Source organism: Podarcis tiliguerta (assembly GCF_965153285.1).
Source record: "Podarcis tiliguerta genome assembly, chromosome: 2".
Classification (NCBI taxonomy): Eukaryota; Metazoa; Chordata; class Lepidosauria; order Squamata; family Lacertidae; genus Podarcis; species Podarcis tiliguerta.
The window spans coordinates 116,583,182-116,600,157 of NC_139535.1; the positions used below are offsets into that span (position 1 = coordinate 116,583,182).

Consider the following 16,976-nt stretch of genomic DNA (forward strand, 5'->3'; position numbering starts at 1 on the left):
CCCACCCATGCCATAGCCTTTGGACAGGGCCAATGCCACCACCGGCAACTCCTTTCATGTCGAGGTTCAGAAGAAGACAGAGGGTCAGAGGAAGAAGGAAAAAGAAGGTCTGAGAGCTAAAGGCAAGAATGGAATCTGAAAGCGAGATAATATTTATTAACCTTTGATATTAGTGATAACTAAACAGGGAATAGAAAGGAAGGGGATAAAAGAGGACAGCTGATCCAGGAGAAGAAAGGGAGTGTAAAAGAACCAGAAATGAGATGAAAGAAAGTGGCAGGTTTTGAAGAAGGGAATAAGGCACAAGTTGACTGTGGAAAGAAGAATGGGAGAAGAAATTACAGAACATGGGTAAAACAACTTTGAAAAGCATGTGGTGGTATGAAGAGAAAAGGGAAAGGCCTTCTCCACTTCGATCCTCAAATTCTGCTATGTCAGGTGGAAGGCCACATTCCCAGCTGTGAAGGAGTTTGAGCGCTTTCACAAACACTTGGGTTGCTGTTGGCCCTAGTTTATCTAAGGGTCCCTCCTTGGAAGCGAGGCAGAGATTGAATTCAGTGGCAGTTAAAAACCAAGACTTAATCCTAAGAAAGGGCACATAGCCCAGGGCACACTGCACACATCATCACATGCTGTCTTGTTTATTTGCACCGGGGGGGGGGGGTCACAGACAAAGGTTACTTACTAGCTAATCCGTTCAAGGCTCCAAAACCGCATCAGCTCAGCCAACGCATTTGATTGGAAGGTTGTGCCTTTATAAGAAAGAGAAGTTGGATCCAGGTGAACCGTCAGTTTGTGACGTCCCTCCAAGAATCTTGAGAATCTTCCTCTCCTCTTCAGTGATCGCCATGAAATTCTGGGTCCTCCTTTTGGTTGTTTGGGTTGCTTTTGCCATGGTGTCCGCACGTAAGTAGTTGACACTCATTTATCCTTTTTACTGATGGAAGGATTAGGAAAATGTCTTTATTAGGGGGAAATGGCCCCCTAATGCTGGTGAATTTTCATGAGGTTTAAGTAAACAGGGCAGTAGAATAACTTCAGCCAAGCTAGGCTGCCAATGACTGGAAGGAGGTCTCACGCTTTCCTACTTTCTCCCTCTAGGACCATATGAAGGTGAACACGGGACCGGTGAGTATCTTGGCATTCAAAATGGGAACTACTGTTGATCAGCAAAACTGTTTGCCTCCGTTTCCTACCCTTCCCTACGAACATAAGATGAACGGGCATCAACGGGCTTTGGGAAGCCTGCAAATATCCTCTGAGCGCAGCAGTAGTCTGTCCACCTGCAGTTGCATTCAACTCGTAGCAGATGATAGATTTGTCCTCCATGAATTTATCTAATCCTCTGTTAGAACCACCCAAGTAGGTGACCATCACTGATTTGACCCTCTTGACTTTGCTTTTCCACCTTTGCCCATCCCATGATTTTTGGTTGTTTCATCTTTTGAAATCAAATTTGACTGTGTTGGATTTTTTTGGCAATTGGCCATTTACATGTATGTTTAGTTTAATAGCACTGTGGGCACGGCTCCCTCCTGGCTTGACAACACATCTTCCACCAGGTCCTGAATGCCCAGAATTGCCACCCTTCTGGTCACATCCATGACCAACTGTTCTAGGGTACAAACATTTAGACTTTCTAGAAATGCCCTCTTTGATGCGCAAGACCTTCCTGTAAATAAACTAAGTAGGCAGGTTTGCTGTGACAGCGCAGAGCTGCCAAGGGCACAGGACATCCATGGAGTCTCTGTCCCTGAAAGGAACTAACAATCCTGTCTTCAACTCTCATTCCAGATCCTATATCTGCAGAGCTTGATGCTCTCCCAGACTCTGTGCCTCAAGACCGTCTTCTATGCAATGTCTTAGGACTTTGTCTTGGACGCTAGTAGGATTTGGTTGTCACCAATAACACATTTGTATGCTGAATGATGATACCAATAAAGTAGACATTTTAGTTGCAACAACTTTGTGTGGGAAATGCGTGCCTTTATTCTTTCATCCTTCATGTACCATATGCAAAATATGAATGTGGCTCCATGTCAGAACACTCCAACCAACACAAGTGTCAGGAATCATCATGCTATTAGATCTTGAAGGATCAGCTCCAGTCAGTAAGGAACACATTTTGAACTACATTTCCATGTTTAATTATTTAATAACTCATTTCTAATCCCCACCTTCACAGATGTACATCAAAGCAGTAGGAGCACCTGATCTCCTTTTCTGACTGGGCCTGTGCCATTCAGCATATTTCCCTAGTTGCCCACAAGCCTCTCTAGAGTCGTACGAATACGATTGCTCAGCCAAAGTGGGTGCTGCCTTTTCACATTTTGATTGTGTGTGCAAACCTCATCCACTAAAGACATGGAACTCATTTCACCATATTTTTCCAGGTGTGGCACAGTGGTGAAAAATAATGTGTCTCTTCTTTACATGCATAACCATACTCAACCCTTCTGAGGTACCATTTCTGGAATATTCTCTAAAGCCTCACCATATGCTGCTTCTGGTCCTGTTTATTATTAAAACCAAGCACTGAGATTGACTAGATGAGAATCAAATTTGGTTAGATGATACAGCAACTGAAGGCTAATGGAGTAAATGGGTCTCAAACTCAGTGTCTTTATCCTCAATGCAGCCCAACCTAAATACATGGTGACTTGTTGAAGGCATTAAGAAGAAATAGATTTAGCCAGGAGAAAACTGAAGGGTGGAGTGTGTCTAGCGGGAAAGCTAAATGGCGCCATTGTCTTTCAGTCTCCTCCTCGTTGTCCAGTGGTAGTGGTGCAGAGGCATATGACAGAACCCAGTGCCCGAGTGCCGTGGGGAGGCTGACTAAGTGAGCCCACAAAACAACTTACCCCCTGACATCAGGTGCCAGCAGGGAAGGAGGCCTTAGAGACACCTGGGTGGGTGGGTGTCATTCTCTGCCTGGGTACCACAGCCAGCTCAGGGAGGGAAGGGTGAGGGAGCGAATCGCTCCATGTGCTCACAATGCCTTGCCTGCTGACATCATGGGACATTCAGGGAGAACGCCAGAGACTATGAAATGGACGAAACTTAAGTGTCAGGGTCCCTGATCACAGAAGAACCTTTGGTCCACATTGCTTAATTTTTTGGGTATACTAGACCCATTCTGAGTCACACAACTCAAAAACTAAAAGACATACATTTTTCGGCTCCTGGTTCTGGTCTGCCTTAGCGGAGGCAGCTCCCACGACAGCGGGAGATCGTTGGCGAAGGAAAAACAAGAATGATTGCGGATAATTATCCCTGCAAGTTCCCCCCAGGAACAGGGGGGAACGGGCTTCACTCCCAGTTCATCTCAGTACCTGGCTCTCACTCCTGAATGGAGAGCGTGAGGCAGGGACGTGCTGAGTGCAAAAGTAGTTAACCTGCCGAAAACCCTCCTACGCCGCCATTAAGAAGCAGAGTTTCTCCTGCTAATTAAAGCTTAATTCGGACTAAAGTACAGGCACATGCTAGAAGAGATGAGATAATAAACTGCGGAACAGAACCAGCTGCAAGGTCGTTAAGGTTTGAACTTGAGAGAAAACTTCAGTCAGTGCGAAATACGGTGTGGGGGAGGGGAGCCTGCAGCTTCTTTATATGAAGTTTCTTCCCCTATATTTATGATTTGGCAAACCTCCCTTGAACGTTAATTCAAATTATATATGTACAAGTAAGGAGGGATGAAACTGGATTATAGATCTGGAATACAACATTAAATGGAACTGTCTTTGTAAAAAAAGGGGGGGGAGCGAAGCCCTATTTTGTGAAAGGTTTACAATGGAAACTTAGAGCTGACCGTTTCCCACCCTTTATTATTTACGAAATGAACTGAATAACACTAAAAGGACTTGGAATCTAATTTAATTGTAACTATAATTACTCATTTCTCTTTAGTCGGACGAAAGGATAAAATAAGTCTGCGATCTTGGCAAGGAACTGATAAGGTTCATTACTAAGCCATCTGCAGTTCAAGAGACCACGCTTCTTCCCAGGCTGAGAGGGAAAATGGTGAAAACAGGTTATTTATTGGGGCAGGGTGATTTTTGCAGCTGTTCTTAAAGTTGTAAAACAATGAAGCACGGGGCGGAGCGATGGATAAATTTCTGAAACTACAATGAGATATGAGCTCCGCCCAAGGCATGATGGAGAACAGCAGCAACAGGGAAAAGATAGACATAACACACGTAGTTCTACAAATCATTTAATGTGTCAACATGAATGGAAGTTATTCATATTGCAGTTGTTGTATAAGGGATTATTATTTTGACCGGAATGTAATTGAAATTAATAAGATTTTGGAACACAGAAATAAAGAAAATCATCAAACCATCAAATCTAGCACGCAGGGGCCACCTAAATTATATAATTCAGAATTTGAACAATTGTATTATAAATTGGTATTTTTATAATGAGGCTATTATTGGATTGTAATAGAAAATTAATAAAAATTATTATAAAAAATACATACATTTTTCTTTTATTCACACCAGTGATTTAACATGTGAGACAATCCAGAAAACAATTATAATTAAACTCTGAGGTGTAGTACTGTGTTTTGTTTTTTTAAAATGTGATCTGTTGTGGAACAACCCCATTGAAGAGGGTAACAGTGATTACCCAGACCTCTTTGCTGGTTGTGATGGGGCACCCATAACGGTCCAAGCTTCAGGAACCCAATAATGTAGAAGCCTCTAGGAAACCTTGTGATAATCTGTAAAGGCCTAAACATCTTGGGACCAAAACACCTTAGGGACAATGTGCTTCATTGTGATCGCTGAGATTTTCCGATGCCACACTTCTGGTGGTTTACGAAGGCCGTGAGTTTTGGCTGGCCTTCGCTACGGACTGACCTTTCCCCTGTGGAATTCCCTACCAGTAAAGTTTCGGCAGGAACCATTCCTCCATTTCTCTAGAAATCTTGTGAGCCCTTTCTTCTTTCTTCTTTCTTTAGATGGGCCTTTACAACTCCTCGGCCCTTTAGGCTTAGCTGCCTGCAGCAACCCAGATACGTTCCTGAACAGAATGCTTCATGAGAAAGATGCTAGAGCATGTCCTATATTGCATCATGTGTACCCAGAGCAGTGATCCTCAAACATTTTTCTCTGGGCCACACTTTCAATAAAAAATTTCATGTGCCACACCATTTTTTTAAATGAAATGTATTGGAAAACCAAAAGAAACAACTCCTAACAGTTCTTGATTTGGGGGGCGGGAATCTATCAATAGTCTGTAAATACAGTGGTACCTCTGGAGCCCTGTTCTCATCCTGAAACGAATGCAACCTGCATCCGTGCATCTGCGTGTGCGCAGGTTGCAATTCGCCACTTCTGCACATGCGCACGATGTCATTTTGAGCATCTGTGCATGCGTGAGCGGCAAAACCCGGAAGTAACACGCTCCGTTACTTCCAGGTCGCCACAGAGCGCAACCCGGAAATATTCATCCCGAAGCTACTTCAACCCGAGGTATGACCGTACATATAAAAAAAATTATCCATACTATACTGCACTGAAATGTTTCTTTGATTGTCATCCTTGACTCCGCCCGCCACACTTGTCATCCTCCCCTGCCACACCAGTATGATGTGCTACACCCTTTGAGAACCAGTGAGCTGGAGTCTAGACCAGTGGTCCTCAAAGTGTTAGCTGGGCCAGGACCAAGCTGTTGGCTTTGGGTCACTTTCAGGTGGGTCACAATGTCACAGCCTGCCCAGGGCTTTCTCACTTGCGTGCCCCAGCCCCCACCCATGCCATAGCCTTTGGACAGGGCCATTGCCACCACTGGCAACTTCTTTCATGTCGAGGTTCAGAAGAAGACAGAGGGTCAGAGGAAGAAGGAAAAAGAAGGTCTGAGAGCTAAAGGCAAGAATGGAATCTGAAAGCGAGATAATATTTATTAACCTTTGATATTAGTGATAACTAAACAGGGAATAGAAAGGAAGGGGATAAAAGAGGACAGCTGATCCAGGAGAAGAAAGGGAGTGTAAAAGAACCAGAAATGAGATGAAAGAAAGTGGCAGGTTTTGAAGAAGGGAATAAGGCACAAGTTGACTGTGGAAAGAAGAATGGGAGAAGAAATTACAGAACATGGGTAAAACAACTTTGAAAAGCATGTGGTGGTAGGAAGGGAAAAAGGAAAGGCCTTTTCCACTTCGATCCTCAAATTCTGCTATGTCAGGTGGAAGGCCACATTCCCAGCTGGCAGTCTGTGAAGGAGTTTGAGCGCTTTCACAAACACTTGGGTTGCTGTTGGCCCTATTTATCTAAGGGTCCCTCCTTGGAAGCGAGGCAGAGATTGAATTCAGTGGCAGTTAAAAACCAAGACTTAATCCTAAGAAAGGGCACATAGCCCATGGCACATTGCACACACCATCACATGCTGTCTTGTTTATTTGCACCGGGGGTGTGTGTTGTTTTCACAGAAAAAGGTTACTTACTAGCTAATCCGTTCAAGGCTCCAAAACCGCATCAGCTCAGCCAACGCACGCATTTGATTGGAAGGTTGTGCCTTTATAAGCAAGAGAAGTTGGATCCAGGTGAACCGTCAGTTTGTGACGTCCCTCCAAGAATCTTGAGAATCTTCCTCTCCTCTTCAGTGATCGTCATGAAATTCTGGCTCCTCCTTTTGGTTGTTTGGGTTGCTTTTGCCATGGTGTCCGCACGTAAGTAGTTGACACTCATTTATCCTTTTTACTGATGGAAGGATTAGGAAAATGTGTTTATTAGGGGGAAATGGCCCCCAAACGCTGATGAATTTTCATGAGGTTTAAGTAAACAGGGCAGTAGAATAACTTCAGCCAACCTAGGCTGCCAATGACTGGAAGGAGGTCTCACGCTTTGCTACTTTCTCCCTCTAGGACCATATGAAGGTGAACACGGGACCGGTGAGTATCTTGGCATTCAAAATGGGAACCACTGTTGATCAGCAAAACTGTTTGCCTCCATTTCCATATCAAATATGACTGTGTTGGGTTTTCTTGGCAATTGGCCATTCACATGTATGTTTAGTTTAATAGCACTGTGGGCACGGCTCCCTCCTGGCTTGACAACACATCTTCCACCAGGTCCTGAATGTCCAGGATTGCCACCCTTCTGGTCACTTCCATGACCAACTGTTCTACGGTACAATCATTTAGACTTTCTAGAAATGCCCTCTTTGATGTGCAAGACCTTCCTGTAAATAAACTAAGTAGGCAGGCTTGCTGTGACAGCGCAGAGCTGCCAAGGGCACAGGACATCCATGGAGTCTGTGTCCCTGAAAGGAACTAACAATCCTGTCTTCAACTCTCATTCCAGATACTGCAGGGCATGATACTGGCCATAGCTCTGAAAATCAAGACCGTCTTCTATGCCTTCTCTTAGGACATTGTGGATGGTGGCGCTAATAGGATTTGCATGTCGACAAGATTTCTTTCAGCCTGAAATCCTTGTGCAGATAAATTGACAATAACATTGAATGATGATACCAATAAAGTAAACATTTTAGTTGCAACGTGTGAGAAATGCTTGCCTTTATTCTTCCATCCTTCATGTACCATGTGAGAACTCTCCAGAAACCAAGATAAGTGCCAGTAATCTTCATGCTGTTAGATCTTGAAGGATCAGCCCCAGTCAGGAACACATTTAGAACTACAAAGACATACTTTTTTCTTTTATTCACACCAGTGATTTTATCATTTGAGATAATCCAGTACAGCAATTTTAATCAAAATCTGAGATGTAGTAGTTATTTAAAAAACAAACACAAAGTGGTGATCTGTTGTGGAACTATGAAAGAAGAAGACAGATAGATGAAATCTTTCTTTGCATCAGCCACAAACCATACCAAAGGAATCAAGTACAATAATATATAGATATAGCTAGATGGTTGGCTATACTAAAAACGTTCTGAGAATTTGCAACTATACAAATAAAAGAGTTAATAACTGTCCTTGATCACAAATAAAACATATGAACGAGTGGGCTTTCTTTACTAGGTAAAAAACAGGTTAGTCAGATGGTAGATCTAATTCTAATTGCCCCAGCTAAATTTTTTGCTGTGTTTGCTGTCACCTGGTAATCTTGGTCTGCAAGAAGAAAGGACCCTGTAGCAGTGAATGAAAGGCCTGGTATGGATGATAGAAGAGGGATAATAACCTTGTTACGCATATCTTTATAAAGAGAGCAAGCTAGTGGTACATGCGCTACGGATTCGATAACTGCCGTCTCCACATGGACATAATCATTTTTCATGAGGAATTTGACAGAATCAGTCCTTGAGAACCGCAGACAGTAGTACGTTCAATCTTGCATAGGCAAAGGCACGTCTGTATTTTAAAACTGTTAAGTTTTGCAGATAGGACACGGATGTGTGGAGGAGACTAGGTGGGGGGAAATTGTACCACAGACAAAATTTTCTTATGGTAGCTAAATTATTCTGTTGCTCAATGTTGTATAGACACTGTCTAGTTAAATTCTTTGCCAATGTCAATAACTGTTGGTGTGATAAACCAGAGGAGGAGAGCTTTTGAGTAACAGTTTTGGTCTAAGCACTCTTGTGACGGTCTTGCAATATTAAGGGTAATAGATCGGTGGAGGTTAAATTCAGACAAAGCCAATAAGTAAATGTCCTGTACCAAATTCGTGATTCAACTGAGGGAAGGTTGGTCTCCAAGCACAATGAAGTGTTTGGAACACCAGATGGCACAGAGAAAATTTGCCTTAAGAACTTGGACTGAACGGTTTCTATAGAGTCAAGGTGTGCATTAGGCCAAATCTGTGCCCCATGTAGTAGCTGGCACAGGAGTTTAGCTTTGAACACTACTAGTGCTGAGGGTATGTAGCTACTGCCTTTTGTGTGGAAAAAAAACACAATAAAATTTTGGCACTTTGAGACGCTTTTTCCTTTATGTAATTCAGATCTGTTGACTGAAAAACAAGTCCAAGATATTTAATTACTTGAACTTGCTCAATCATCTGATTATCTGCCATCTATAGGCCCTATGGTTTCTGGTGAACGACATGACTTTGGTTTTATTGTAAGTCACAGCCAGTTGTTCTTTTTGGCAGTATCCTGTGAATGCCCTCATCAATCTTTTTAGGCCCACTTTAGGCCTGCATAGTAGAACTGAGATGCCCTTTGCAGCCAGTTTAGGAGCATGAAACTCCGGAGATGTTAGACTATTGACAAAGTCATTTATTCATAAATTAAACAGCGTTGGAGCTAAAATGCAGCCTTGCTTAACTCCTTTAATAAGTGTCTTACATAAAAGTGGGGAGGAGAGTGGGGGAGATCACAGCCGGTGGCAGTGACTGGTGAGAGCTGAGACGATGCTTCTCAAACCTGCTATCCCTGAGAGACAGAAAAGGCTGCAGCACCCAGTCAGTTGGCTGAAGGTGTGAGGGGTCTGTCCTCTCAGCCCCTCTGGAGGGGGGAGTTAATGGACTGGGTGAGGGTTGAGAAGCTGCTGCTCAGCACCTCCCTTCCCTGATGAGGGGGCCACCGCCGCTTCCCCTAGGCCCACGAGCCCCATCTGCGCCTCACTTCCTTCTACAGAAACTTCCTCCTTGACCCTTGGACCCACTCTTGGTCTCGTCCACTCAATCTGTTGGACCCACTTTGGGTCTTGTCCGCTCAACCCACTGGAGCCTGTCTTCACATGCATGTGGATTACAAAAACTGACTGAAAACAGGACCTAGCATTGTGGGATGAAAGGAGCAGGTTGGAAACATGTGGGAATAACAGTGCCGTGGTTCAGCACATGGGCCTGTGTGCGCAGGGCTGCCTGTGAAGGGAGCACGAGTGAGAACCGTGAAAGCCAAGCCAAGAGCCGAGTGGCTGAGTGGAATGAGAGGAGCGGTTGCTTGGAGCTGCCTTCCCTGTCCATGTCACGGACTGGCCGGACACAAAGGAATGGTGGGAGGCACCCAGTGGGGAACCCCAAGAGAAGGAGACCCAAAGCCTGGAGAGAAGAGAGAGAAGATGGGGGGGGGGGGGAGAAGCGTCAGGAGGGAGGCCAAAAGGCAGGCTGGTGAAGAAGCAAGAGTACCTCCTCTTGCTGATGTGACAAGCTCCCCTCCCACCTGATCTCCCAGGAGCAAGAGAAGTGTAAGCTCATGGAGGTGAGGAGAAATGAATGAAAGTCCCCTCAAAGTATCTGCTTTATATACATTATTTACACAATGGGCTGCACATGATTGGCTAATTCCGGAATTCTACTGTAAGCCAATCAGGTTGTGGATTCACTTCTATCTGGAGCATGATTGGGTGGTTCCTGCCAACCAATCATACTGCTGCATTGTTCTAGGACCAATCAGACTGCTGCATTCCGAATCCTATTGTTCTAGGACCAATCAGACTGCTGCCTTTTGGATCCTATTGTTCTAGGACCAATCAGACTGCTGCAGTTTGGATCCTATTCAACTCAGTACATAACAAGAAGTATGAAGCAGGCGCAGTAAAGGCAGGCGAGAGACCCAGGAGAGGAGGAGACTTAGGCAGATGTGGGTAGGCAGGGCCTTCAGTCTCCACATCTGCCCCCTGGGGGCAAGACCTACCAAAGAAGAGCTGCTGCGCTCATTAGGATTGGCGCTCCTGAGCAGATCCTGTTTCTTCTAATAAGGAGTTAACTTCACTTACTCTGTGTGATTTATTGCTGGCTCTCTCCTGACAGTCACCTACCTCTCTGCAGGTGTGGCTCTCTCTCCCTATTTGCATCCAGTGGTGCTGCAGGTGCTGCTGCCTTTTCCTTTGTAGCTGTCTGTCTGCCCGAGAACAGGATGAGGGCTAGTGTTTGCAGGAGCACCCCAGCTAAATACCCTTTCTGCCCTTTGAGTCCATACTGCAAGGTCCCCCTTAAAGCAATTGCACATTGCTTGGTAGTCAGGGCTGGGAGTTGTTGGGGGCCCTGGTGTACCCCCATCCTCAAAGGGATCTGTGTGCCAGGGCCTTGTAGTGATCCTGGGTGCTGCAAGCTATTTGGACAGCTGGGGCAGCCTTGGGGTGATGTTTGTGGCCGCTGCCAGCCCTCCAGGTTGGCAACGGGATATTTGTTTGGGCTTCCCCAGGCAATCTCTCCTTTTCTGGACTGATCTCGTTGTCTGACTCCATGGCTGCAGCTGCTCCTTGTTGCTGTTGCTGGATGATTGTTGGGGAAAGAAGCTTGGGAGAGAGGCATCAGCATGAAGGCCTTGTGGGATCTGTTTGACAACTGCCCAAAGTGGCCACTTTGTTTTGCATTGGTTCTCCTGCAAACCATATTGATGTTGCCAAATGGAAACTGGTGGGCTTCCCCACAAAGTCCCATTTGGCAATGTCCAGCCTGTATTTGTCTTCTGTGGGATTTCTTAACAGGTTGTCTGGGGAGAAAGGGTAAAACTGTTTCTAATCCTAATCCCATTGGTAAACAATTTTTTATTTACACAAATTACTTCCAAGCAAATACATTGTGGATAGCCATTCTTCACATATATCAGCACACAGAGAATATCTTTCTTAAAACAACAGGCTTCAGATTGGAAGAACAGAAGCAGACAGAGCCATGCAAGATCCAGCACTTCATGAGCTCTGCCAACCAATTTGATCGGTAGCTTGTGCCTTTTTAAAAGGAAGAGAAGCTGGATTCAGGAACAGCAATGGCTTGGGATTTCCCTCCAGATGTCTAAACTAGAGCTTTTAAAAGTCTCCTTGTCTCTCTCATCTCCTTGTGCTGGCAGTGAACGCCTTGGTCTTTTTGGTTGGGCAGATGAAATTAATTTCCCTGTGCTTCTGATGGGTGGATTAAGAGAAACGGGCAAAAACATTTCTCTACAGCCAGGCCTTTGGCTGATTAAACATTTGATGGCCTTTAAAATGTGCTTGTGGTAGGGGGTGTTATTAGCTTGTTTTGTGGTTTTTAAAAATGTATTATGTGTTCTCATTTTGTATTGATATGTTGTGAATGAATGAATGTATAAGCTGCTTGAAAACCTTGAGTTTGTTGACACAGAACTGAGCTTTTTTGTGTGAGAGACAGGAGGGCAGTGGCCTGCCATAAACAAGAAGTCAATCTAATTAATTACGTATTTTTCGCTCTATAAGACGCACCAGACCACAAGATACACCTAGTTTTTGGAGAAGGAAAACAAGAAAAAAATATATTCTGAATCTCAGAAGCCAGAACAGCAAGAGGGATCGCTGCGCAGTGAAAGCAGCAATCCCTCTTGCTGTTCTGGCTTCTGGGATAGCTGCGCGGCCTGCATTCGCTCCATAAGACGCACACACATTTCCCCTTTCTTTTTAGGAGGGAAAAAGTGAGTCTTATAGAGCAAAAAATACGGTACCCACCCTTCACCCTAAGCTTTCAGCGCAGGTAACAGTGTTAAAACAGTATTACAAACCATTTAGAAACAACTTACAACCAACACAATAAAAATGGGAGTGGAAACTGTTCCTAAAACCAAAGATGATTTAATTTGTTTAAATGCTGTACCTATGTATTTCGTTAAATTGGAAATTTAAAATTTCTGTCATTGTGGTTTTGCTTCTTTACTAATTTGCTGGTTATCAGGCCCACTTATTTGTAAGATTTTGTCATTTTGGAATATTGTTGGCTTTTTGTTTATTTTTATTTCGTTATTCCAAGCTTAGCCAGGGCACACATGTGCCCAGCGCAGACCATTGCCTGGGTCAGGTACCTGTTCCTAAATCCAGGCTTAGATTTATTTGCTTAATGAGACACTGCCCCTTTGCCATCAAGATCCTCAGTAAGGCACCGTCACTGAAGATTTGCAAAAACAAACTGAAAAAAGGTCTTCAGCGCGTTGCAAGACACATTTTATATCACATGTATTGGTTTGTGAAGGTAAAAAAAAGGTCTCTCTAGTACATTAGGAATTCTGTATCCAGTGTCCTTGCTTGGCTTATTTGCATTCTCTCTCTCTCTCTCTCATAGAATCATAGAGTTGGAAGAGACCACAAGGGTCATCGAGTCCAACCCCCTGCCAAGCAGGAAACACCATCAGAGCACTCCTGACATATGGTTGTCAAGCCTCTGCTTAAAGACCTCCAAAGAAGGAGACTCCACCACACTCCTTGACAGCAAATTCCACTGTCAAACAGCTCTTACTGTCAGGAAGTTCTTCCTAATGTTTAGGTGGAATCTTCTTTCTTGTAGTTTGGATCTATTGCTCCGTGTCTGCTTCTCTGGAGCAGCAGAAAACAACCTTTCTCCCTCCTCTATGTGACATCCTTTTATATATTTGAACATGGCTATCATATCACCCCTTAACCTCCTCTTCTCCAGGCTAAACATGCCCAGCTCCCTTAGCCGTTCCTCATAAGGCATCGTTTCCAGGCCTTTGACCATTTTGGTTGCCCTCCTCTGGACACGTTCCAGTTTGTCAGTGTCCTTCTTGAACTGTGGTGCCCAGAACTGGACACAGTACTCCAGGTGAGGTCTGACCAGAGCAGAATACAGGGGCACTATTACTTCTCTCTTTCTCTCTCTCTCTCTCTCTCTCACACACACACACACACAAACAAAAGCAAGACATTGAAATCTAGTATTCTGGGTTGATCTGGGTTTATTGATAGGAAAAAAGAGAACCAAATCATCCTGTACGTGCCGAGGCCAGGCAGGCAGCCTGATTCTTCCAGCCTCTCCCCTTCCTTGGCCAGGGACTTCTCACCGCCAGTCACCCATCACGTAAGCTGAACGCTTGTCTTGCTGCAAGAGATTTCAGCCAGGCTTGTGGCTTGAGACTTCACAGAAGTAACAGCCAGCCTTTGCCATAAGAAGCTGTGTTTCAGCACAGTTCAGCACATACTCCCATGCCAAGGGCCTTAGTATATGTGAAACAATGCCGGCAGAGAGAACAGTTTGCAACATTCTCCCACCCAACCACTATTTTGCATTCTCTCTTTGCTGGGGTTCACTAGACCAAGGCTGCGGACCTTGCACAATGGCTTGGTGCTATGCAAATGAAAAACAGTAGAGGAATGGCCTGTAAACGACAGAGCAGACTTGAACTTGCTTCATGGAAACCTTCCCTCCCCAACAGAATGCTAGGAAGAGGCCAAGACAGGACAGGGAAAGAGCGTCCTCTCCCTCGCCACCCTCCTCCAGGTTCAAGGCACACAGGTGAGAGGCAGCCATCTGCATAAGCCCAGGGGTTTCCTCCACATACACAAGAGCTTTGGGGAAAGTGGGGTGGGCGGTGAATGAGTTCCAGCTCTCCACTCCATGTTGCATTGAGCCAAAGGCCTGTTTCCACCTGGAACTGCACACCCCAAAACAGCATCAGGTCAAGAGACTCTTGGCTGGCTGCACAAAGCTCCCAATGAGTCAAGTGGGTGGCCTGGTTTTTGTTGCTCCTGATGCCAAGCACAGCTGGCATGAGACTGTGAGGGTTGACGCCAACAGCGTGGCATGGGAGGGCACCACAGATTTGGCACCAAGGCTGCCATGGCTGTGTGAGGCAGCTTATGGAAGCCTTTTAGGCTATGGTGGGGACATGCCTGAAGGTCCTTGAGAGAGACAGAGAGAGAAGGGGATGGGAAGCAGGGAGAGAAAGAAAGAGAGAAACTCATGAGACGGTAGTGGGTCAAGTTTGCACCGTATGGGCAAGAGATGCCCCTCACACTTGCCAGTCACTTTGTAGGCAATTCTAATGGGATTCTGGTCACTATTGAAACACACTGTTCTTCCTGGCGAGCAACTGAAACGGTGCCCAAGAAGTCTTGCTGGGGGGAAAGCCGCAGGTGACCAAGTTCCGACGCTTGTTGAGGTTCAGAAATCCAGTTCATCTGAATCAGCGCTGCCAGCAGCTGGTAATTCATCCTGCCTGCGCCCCCACACAAAACGATAGTTGTCTTCCAGCTGTCGCTGCCTCCGCTGCTCTTTATGAGCTTCTTCCGTGCCCTGGATCTGGGAGGGGAAGCAAAAGGCCATGAGGGCAGGGAGAAGCACACCAACACATTCGTGTATGTGTATGTATACATCTTCCTATATACAGTGGTGCCTCGCAAGACGAAAAGAATCCGTTCCGCGAGTCTCTTCGTCTTGCGGTTTTTTTCGTCTTGCGAAGCAAGCCCATTAGCGGCTTAGTGGATTAGCGCTATTAGTGGCTTAGCGGGCTTAGCGGATCAGCTGATAAGCGGCTTAGCGGATCAGCTGATAAGCGGCTTAGCGGATCAGCTGATAAGCGGCTTAGCGGATCAGCTGATAAGCGGCTTAGTGGCTTGGGGAAAAGGGGGGGGGGAGGAAAAAAACCCCGCAGGAACTCGCAAGACATTTTCGTCTTGCGAAGCAAGCCCATAGGAAATTCGTTTTGCGAAGCACCTCCAAAACGGAAAACCCTTTCGTCTAGCAGGTTTTCCGTCTTGCGAGGCATTTGTCTTGCGGGGCACCACTGTACATCAAAACGAAACCAACATTGGAGGATTTGTAGTGCTGAATCACCATCTTGGATTTGCACGGAGTCAGGGTGCGGAAAAGTGGTGGTTTAAAGCAGCAGAAGCATGACTAAAGCTGGAAAGGAAATGGAGGTTTCAAACAACACCAGAAGTTTTAGGACAGCAGGAATAGAGACAAACTGAAAGGGAAAAAGTGGCGATTTTATACAATGACAGAGGGTTGAGTACAATGAACATGGGGAGGGGGAGAGAAATGGGATTTCAAAACAAGGTTTGGTACAGCAAAAAGGGAGCTGGGAATGGCGCTGTTGTGTTAGCTTTTTGATGTTGGCAGAGAAGGGTACAACACAGACACTATTTCTTCTTGTTAAAACTGATTTGCCTTTAAAAAAGACCACACCTCAGTCTCTTTCCATCCTTGCTTTACTCAAACCTCTGCTATTGTTTGAGTACAGTGAGATGGGAGAAAAACTGAAAGGGGAAAAAATGACTGTTCAATACTTCTCCCTCTTCCATTCTTCACTTGTCTCATGTGTGAGAGATAAACTATGATATTCCATACGACCTTTACATTATGTATTTCTCTCCTGCCACTATGTGTTGTCTTCAATAAGAAGCTCCAAATTCAATTTGGGAACTCAGCAATTATTTTATTAACAAGCAATCACCCATATATGTGCAACAACCATCAACTGAAACCTCTCTAACTGAACAAGCTGACAAGCTTGCTCTTAAGCCTCTATTTCTTTTCAAGATACAGTAAGCAACATATCAGCACAAAATGTATGCGCACGAAGTAGCTGCACATTAGGAGAGAGGCGAAGGCAAGGAAATGGGGTGATCTGTGTGCAAGGAAAAGGTGAGAAAAGGTGCATAGAGGAAAAAGGGGTGTAAAGGTGAAAATTGGCTTATAAAGGGGGTTACAAAAAGGGGGGTTTAGGAGCCATGAGAAAGGGGTTCAAGATGAAAGCAGGGGTGTGAATGGGTCTGAAGAACAGGAGGAGATTATGGCTTGTTAACTGAGAAGGTGAAAAGTAGGTCCAATATGTAGAAAGAAGAAGATGCAGAACATTACCACGGGGGTGGTTTCTTTCCAAGGGGGTTGCACAAAATGGGGGGAGGTACAGACATGGGGGTGAAGGTGAAAACAGAGGTGTAAAGTGGGGCTGAGGGAAAGAAGAGAGAAATGGCTTCAGAAATAGGGTTGGGAAGGTGAATAGCAAGCAGGGGCACAGCAGTCTCTCTCTGTGTGTAATATGTATACACATACAATCAATCATATGAATGGTGGGTGACAAATTCTAGGTCCCACTGCCAACCCAAGATATTTTGGCACTCTAGGTATAAAATCTAAATGTCAAGCCCTTTCCCCCAACAGGAAAGGAATACAGGGAGTGCACCGTAGAGTCTGCCAGGAGGAAAAACATCCCACATTCCACCAGGAGGCTCTTCTGCCCAAACTTTGTTGACATGAATGGGAAGTGCACTGCTCCTATTCATTCCTGTGAAGCATGCCTAAGAAATGTTCCTGGGAGATTCTGCTCTGTGGGATTGTTTTGAGTTTCCCACTCTGCTGCTATCTTTAAGGGTG

The 16,976-nt window shown here is 45.1% G+C and overlaps 1 protein-coding gene and 2 long non-coding RNA genes across 6 annotated transcripts in view; 2 read left to right on the plus strand and 1 right to left on the minus strand.

The window, feature by feature from the left end:
* The first annotated feature begins 699 nt into the window (after positions 1-699).
* Positions 700-1,965, plus strand: LOC310671720. The gene is made up of 3 exons (XR_014508107.1): positions 700-906; positions 1,102-1,128; positions 1,795-1,965. It is a non-coding gene; the product is annotated as an uncharacterized lncRNA (long non-coding RNA).
* A 4,552-nt stretch (positions 1,966-6,517) lies between these two features.
* On the plus strand, positions 6,518-7,503 carry LOC310671721. Its single transcript, XR_014508108.1, has 3 exons — positions 6,518-6,673; positions 6,869-6,895; positions 7,308-7,503. It is a non-coding gene; the product is annotated as an uncharacterized lncRNA (long non-coding RNA).
* A 6,033-nt stretch (positions 7,504-13,536) lies between these two features.
* The window catches only part of OS9 (OS9 endoplasmic reticulum lectin), a 32,577-nt gene continuing 29,137 nt past the window's right edge, over positions 13,537-16,976 (minus strand). For all 4 annotated transcript variants that reach the window (XM_083424495.1, XM_083424497.1, XM_083424496.1 and 1 more), the window contains one exon: positions 13,537-14,897. In XM_083424495.1, the coding sequence (XP_083280621.1) occupies positions 14,760-14,897 (138 nt within the window). In that variant the 3' untranslated portion in view covers positions 13,537-14,759. The remainder of the gene's footprint in view (positions 14,898-16,976) is intronic.